Source organism: Durio zibethinus, chromosome 24 (assembly GCF_047325235.1).
Source record: "Durio zibethinus cultivar Kanyao isolate XHJ-2024 chromosome 24, ASM4732523v1, whole genome shotgun sequence".
Taxonomy (NCBI): Eukaryota; Viridiplantae; Streptophyta; class Magnoliopsida; order Malvales; family Malvaceae; genus Durio; species Durio zibethinus.
The window spans coordinates 8,020,480-8,027,143 of NC_143185.1; the positions used below are offsets into that span (position 1 = coordinate 8,020,480).

The window sequence follows — 6,664 nt, forward strand, 5'->3', positions numbered from 1 at the left end:
TAGTTAAGATAACAGCATGACCTAGAATTTTAGATTTTCTACAAAGAGTGGGAAATAAGGCTCTATCTACGGTTGGGCTTCTAAAGTCAATTATATGTGGTTTGGGCCACTTCTAAAAGGTTCCCAAATTGTTCCCTACATCAAGGTCTATTACAAACTAGTAAGGCACCTTAATCCTCACCCATCACAGGCTTTAATTGGAGAGGGTTCAATCTGAGTGGGAGTGTTTTGCAGGCCAATGCGGAGACATGAAATCTCACAAGAGCATACGTACTTCACTCCCTCCTAAAGATAGAGCTCGGGTGGAGGGCTTATGTTATGTACATACAAGTGAATGATAGATACAATAAGCATATATTTAGGCTAACATAGATACTGAATAATAAGTCAGACAAATAAATAATAATAAAGTAGATATAAGCAATGAAAAGAAGTAATTTCAAATTTGTTAGACAAGGCCTGGATAATAAGAAATCTTTTACCGGTACGACTCTTATTACAGTCCCCAGCAAAGTTGCCAAAGTGTCATAATGTATAGATCCATGAACCTACCGCTGACTTAAAATGGAAAGGAGTCACCACCAATCTTTTTTGGTTAGGTATGATTGGCCACCTGATTAAAGTTGATCAACAAAATAGAGGTTAGGTTCAGAAGTCGATTGCACATGGAAAAGGTTATAGCATCCCCAAAACGCCCATCCAAGGGATGGCACTAGTTTGATTTCAAATTATCCAAGCCTTGCTTGTGATTTTTTATTTACCAGATAGTAAATTTTATATTTTTCCCTTTTTTTAGAATATTTTTTAGAAAAGACAAAATAATTTTTTCTTTCTTTTCTTTTTTTTCTTTTTTTTGAAAAAGATAGAATAATTTCTTTCCTTTTTTTCTAAAAATAAAAAAATAAAAAAAATAAAATATGGGTAAAAATAAATAACTTAGCATAAAAATCAAAAAAATAAAAAAATAGAAAAAGTAAAACCTGCGGTCGGATCAGGTCGGGATGCGGGTCAGCGCGCGGATCATCGAGTCGAAGTGTAAATCCTGGATTGACAAAATGGCGTCATTTTGAAGCAGTATAAAAGCACCTTTTATCATTTTTTTCTCAGAACCCTAGAGCCTTTCTCTCTCTACCCTAAAAATCCTCTAACCTCTTTCTAAAATATCCATCGAAAAGTTTAACAGAAAACTAAAAATATCACTGGTTTCCAAAAACTTCATCGAAAAATTCAATCGAAAACTAGAAAACCCATTGGTTTCTGTAAAACCCATCGGATTCTTGAAACTTCATCAAAATCTCATCGGAAACTTCAACTTTCATCGAAAATTTAACCCAAAAATTCAATGTTCTTCAGAAACTCTGAAAAACCCTGAAAAATCTAAACAAAAACCCAAAAAATCCAAAAAATTCCCAGATGATTCTAAGCCCTTCCTAAACCTCTTACAACCTCAAATCCTCCTTCAGAAACCCAAAATCATGCCCAAAACTACAAATCGAACATGAAATCCCTATCCTCGAATCCTAGGAACCCTTACTTCCAAAATTTTCCTAAAGCTTCCCTAACAATTTCCCTTGTGTTTTTTCTTGTTTTTGTGTGCCCCTCTGTGTCAGAATTAGTCCAATTTATAGGCAGCCTATGATCAATTTAGGAAAAGAACAGAATCAATCCCAGGCTTGATTCTTGAAATTACATTTTGTCCAGATGAGATTTTAGGTCCAAAATTTCTGCACCTCCCTGTTGATACGATTTGGGCATTAAAATTTGACTATCAAGATTTTGACTCTGATTTTATCACGTGGGAATCAAAACAAAAATGAAAAGAAAAAGAGAAAAGAAAAAGAAAAAAATGAAAATATATAATAATAATAATAATAAATATAATATGGTATAATATAATATAATGAAAAAAAAGAAAATCAAAAAAGAAAATATTGATAATAAATAATAATAATATAATAAAAAAAGAAAATCTAATTAGACCTCAACGAGCCAGAATGGGCCTGAACGAGAATGGGCCTAATTGTGCTTGGCTCTCAATCGGGCTCGGACCAATATGGGTCCCACTAAGCTTGGATGAGAATGGGCCCGGATCAGAATGAGTTTTTAACTGGGCTTGGGCTAGAATAGGCTCAATTGAGCCCGAACTAAAATGAATGTCTACAATAACTGATTTTTTATACTTTTTCAATAAATCAAATTTTAATTTTAATTCATAAATGTTACTTATTGACGAATAATCATTAATAAAATTATCATGCATATTGCCAAAATCATACTAAGTTTCTGAAAAGCAATAAAATTCTTTCTTTCTTTACACTTTCCACTCTTTTGGGATCTCATCTATTTATGCAAATTATACCGAGATACAAAAGTTCTCTTTCTTTTTATCAATTAAGTAATGGAATTTATAAAATGAATAACTTTTGAGTATGGGTATATTATTGACACCTCTAAATAGCAATGCTCTCCTTATTAATATGGTAGATTGGATGCATCAAGTTCCAAACCAAGTAGATCAGGAAAGGTTCAATGTTTTTCTAACAATTGCTTAGGCTATTTGATACTCCATAATCAAATTTTAGGGAGAGGAATGAAAAATATGGAAATTCTTACACTCAAAGGAATAATATATTCCAAACATAGGCTTACTATTTTCTGTAGGTTTTTTTTTTTTTCTTCAATCTTTTTTGGATATCCCATTGTTTATGAGACAGCAATATTTTTCTTATTGGTGTGTAGAGGCCATGGTTTCGGGGTCAAACCCCCCTCCCGCCTAAAACTTTGTCTTTTTGTTTTATTAATTAAAAAAATGAAACCGTGTCAAAAGGTTACTTTGTATTTTAATAGTATATAAATAACCAAGTCTGCCTTCCTTACCCTCATTTTTATCTTTTTCTTCTTCTACAACTACTTGTTCCATTCTTTCTCCTGTCATAAGCTACAACAACAATAAAAACAACCATTAATCTTTGTTTCCAGGTGGGAAATGGAGTTTGAGCAACCCATGTTTAGAGAAACAACGGAAGCCCTGAAATTGAGGGCAGCAAATGACAGTAAGACTTCAACCAGGGACAGGCATAAGTCACCAGGATCAACATGCCGTTCCTATGTTTCCAGCAAACTCTTCCATGGCTCTGAATCATTCAGGACTCTAGAGATGGCTGTGCCAAAGGTTGACTCCACCGAGAAAAAGCTGTCTTGGCTACGATCTCAAATCATTGGCGGTGATGCAGAATTTGACTCTCCTTTTGGAACTAGAAAACTTACTTATGCTGATCATACTGCATCGGGTCGCTCTTTTCACTATATCGAAAACTTCATCGTCACCAATGTTCTGCCATTCTACGGTAAAGGTTTTTTTTTCTTCTGATCTTCAATTGTGATACTCTGATTTAATCAACAAAAGTGATGGTGTCATTTTCGAGTATAAGATATATATATATATATATATTGGGGTTTTAGTATTTGTCAGCTGATCTTGGTTGGTTCGTGCGTAGGTAACACTCACACGTCTGACAGTTACGTGGGGCACAGGAGGACGAAAATGGTGCATGAAGCGTCAAACTACATTAAAAGATGCCTAGGCGGCGGTCAAGATGATGCAATTCTGTTTTGTGGCTCTGGCACTACGGCTGCTATTAAAAGGCTACAAGAAGTTATGGGGATTACGGTACCATCAATTTTGAGGGACATGGTAATAAATTGCTTACTTAATGCGTATCGATGGGTAGTTTTTATTGGCCCTTACGAGCACCACTCCAACTTGCTTTCTTGGCGTCAAAGCCTTGCTGAAGTTGTTGAGATTGGTTTAGATGAGAATGGGTTCGTAGACATTAAAGCACTAAGAAAACAGCTTGAGCTGTATAAATACGCCAATAGGCCTTTGCTTGGCTCATTTTCAGCTTGTAGTAATGTGACTGGGATTCAAACAGATACTCGAGAGATTGCCAAACTTCTTCATGAGTACGGAGGTTTTGTTTGCTTTGATTTTGCAGCAAGGTACACAGCAAGAATTTTCATTTTTTGTTGTCAAGCTTTTATATTAGAGGTTGTCAGAATTTAAACTTTGATTGTTAAAATTAAAAGTTTAATATTTTAATAACAGATCTCAATTAATTATTAGCCAAGTTTATGTATTATGTTAATGTTATAAAGCAATGAGAAGTTGATTTTTGACTGTGCGTATCATTTTGTTTTTGTGGATAGTGGTCCTTATGTGGAGATTGATATGAGGTCAGGGGAGATTGATGGATATGATGCCATTTTCCTAAGCCCTCATAAGTTTCTAGGTGACCCTGGATCGCCCGGCATCCTTTTAATTAGCAAGGCTCTCTACCAGCTAGGATCTTCTCCTCCATCAACTTGCGGAGGTGGAACTGTTAATTATGTCAATGGTTTCAATGAACAGGTAATTACTCTCAAATTTAAAATTAATTGATAATAAATGAAGAGATTTTTATTATATTTATGTGTTCAGATTAATTCAATTTAATAGATGAAAAATTTTATTTTTGTTCACCTCTCTACTATAAAATGGAAAATTTGTATTTTCTTGACCTTTTTCTTATTCTTGCTTACATGTACCATTTTGTAAGAAATTTTGGTTTCTTTCTTCAACTGGACGACATAAAGAATGATTAGGTAGCTGTCAGGCTTTTTGGAGTTTAGAAATAAATTCCTGATTCAGATGGAGCTGGTTTAGATATAGACTAGTGAATGATAAGTGTCTCTAAAAAATTTTTTATTTTAATTACAATTTTAGAAGAAAAGAGATTTCCAACCAAATTTCTGAATGCAAGACTGTGTCAATAGAAAAATACTCTAAAGAATGATAAGTTATCCTGATATTAATCAGATTCATTCGCCAGCATTTAGGGAAGCAGGTATGCAATTTAATGTGGTAAAATGGGGTATTTATTTTGCAGGACACAATATATGTAAGTGACGTAGAAGAAAGGGAAAATGGAGGGACTCCTCAAATTATTCAGATTATTAAAGCAGCGTTGACTTTATGGGTAAAAGAATATATTGGTTATGAAGTGATTGCAAAGCAGGAAAAGTCGTACATAAATCAAGCATTGGAGAGGCTTCTCCCAAACCAAAACATACGGGTTTTAGGAAATGCAAGCACCAAGACCCAGAGACAAGCCATACTGTCTTTCCTCATCTACTCCACAACCAACGATGGTAACAATGTTGACGAGGCAGAGGAAAAGGGGAGGGGACTTTTCATGTGGGGAGAGACTGGGAACAAGAGGGATAAACCTCTCCATGGCCCTTTTGTTGCAACCATCCTAAATGATCTGTTTGGCATCCAAGCTCGAGGTGGGTGTGCTTGTGCTGGACCTTATGGCCACAGTTTGCTTGATATTGATCAGACTCGATCCCTTGCGTTCAGAGAAGCTATTAAAAGGGTATCAGTACAAGATTTTCAAATTTTTTTTTTCACCAAATGAAAGAGAAGTAAAATATAATTCAATTTATCTAATGCCAGTTGCAAAGTTTGATTGCAGGGCTACATAGGAGCAAAACCTGGATGGACAAGAGTCAGCTTTCCTTACTAAATGTCAAATGAGGAGTTTGAATACATTCGTGCGGCATTGGAGTTCGTAGCCATCTATGGCCAACGATTTCTTCCTCTATACCATTTCAACCTGAGAACTGGCAGCTGGATTTTCAAGAAGGCGCTTAAGGACCTGGTAGGAAAGGAGAATAGTCACGGCATCCATGTCTTGCCTTTGGCTAGTGCTTTTCAGACAATAAGCTTGGACCGTGACAAAATTGATGCAGGAAAGAATGATACTTCTATCATCCTTCAGTATGCATCATATTTGAAAAGTGCCAAACGAGTCGCTGCTCTCCTTCCCAAGTTTCCATCTCGAAGGAGGTTTCACGAAGATTTAGATCTTAACCTCCTCCCTTTCAGAGTCTAACTATGCTATCAAAAATTGATTCGAGTTCATAATCAAATTTATCTATTTTTCCTCTCTTCATTGGAATATTCTCACAAAGCAAAAGCAGAAAATTAAACTAGCTCAAGCCTGTCATGTTGGCAGACTTTTCAATTTCCTGAAATCTGTTGCAGTGCCTGACAAATTGGCTGATACGTAATCCAATCTGATCCAGACTTGTATGATAATGGTGTCATGCCCCAAAACTAAAATGTAACACAGTTATATTATCTTCAAATAAAACTTTAAAGTAATTCAAAATCTTTTCTCTTAATCATTTTAAAATTATTTAATAAAAATAATTTATCCAAGTAAAATTCATAAATTTAATCTAACTAATGATACATCTCTGTATATTCAAAGGTGAATTAATAAAAAAAATATAAAATCATTTCATAAGATCTCACTAACAATATTTCTAATGCCCAAGTAATATTTCGAATTTGATCTTTCAGCTTTTAACAAGACTAAACATACTTATCACTTATGTGTAAAGAAAAGTTAGAAAGAGAATGAACAAATTACAACTCAGCTAGTATAGGATCATACACTTTATCAGATCAAGCATCAGTTTCATTCATATCATATAGATCGTTCAAAACATTTGTCAAATAATAAAATCAAAATATTTCAAAAATCAACATTATCTCAAATATTTTGTATATCATAAATCAAAATCAAAACAAATCAATTCATAAATCATTGCAAAATAT

The 6,664-nt window shown here is 34.4% G+C and overlaps 1 protein-coding gene across 2 annotated transcripts; it reads left to right on the forward strand.

Annotated features, from left to right (window-relative positions):
* The first annotated feature begins 2,748 nt into the window (after nt 1–2,748).
* On the forward strand, nt 2,749–5,987 carry LOC111316825 (uncharacterized). Of its 2 annotated transcripts, none has more exons than XM_089753824.1 (5): nt 2,749–3,353; nt 3,498–3,999; nt 4,207–4,408; nt 4,926–5,414; nt 5,503–5,645. In XM_089753824.1, exons 1-5 carry the CDS (start codon nt 2,987–2,989, stop codon nt 5,521–5,523), a joined length of 1,581 nt encoding a protein of 526 aa, XP_089609950.1. In that variant the 5' UTR covers nt 2,749–2,986; the 3' UTR covers nt 5,524–5,645. The 2 variants fall into 2 exon arrangements, with proteins under 2 accessions (XP_089609950.1, XP_089609949.1); XM_089753823.1 differs by having other exon boundaries at nt 2,751–3,353; nt 5,514–5,987.
* Nucleotides 5,988–6,664: the final 677 nt, after the last annotated feature.

Excerpts from the sequence above, each read along its gene's own strand:
- LOC111316825 (XM_089753823.1), top strand. The coding sequence starts at position 2,987 with ATGGAGTTTGAGCAACCCATGTTTAGAGAAACAACGGAAGCCCTGAAA. Across the intron at positions 4,000-4,206 it reads TGCTTTGATTTTGCAGCAAG|TGGTCCTTATGTGGAGATTG; the intron begins GTACACAGCAAG and ends TTTTGTGGATAG. Across the intron at positions 5,415-5,513 it reads TCAGAGAAGCTATTAAAAGG|GGCTACATAGGAGCAAAACC; the intron begins GTATCAGTACAA and ends GTTTGATTGCAG.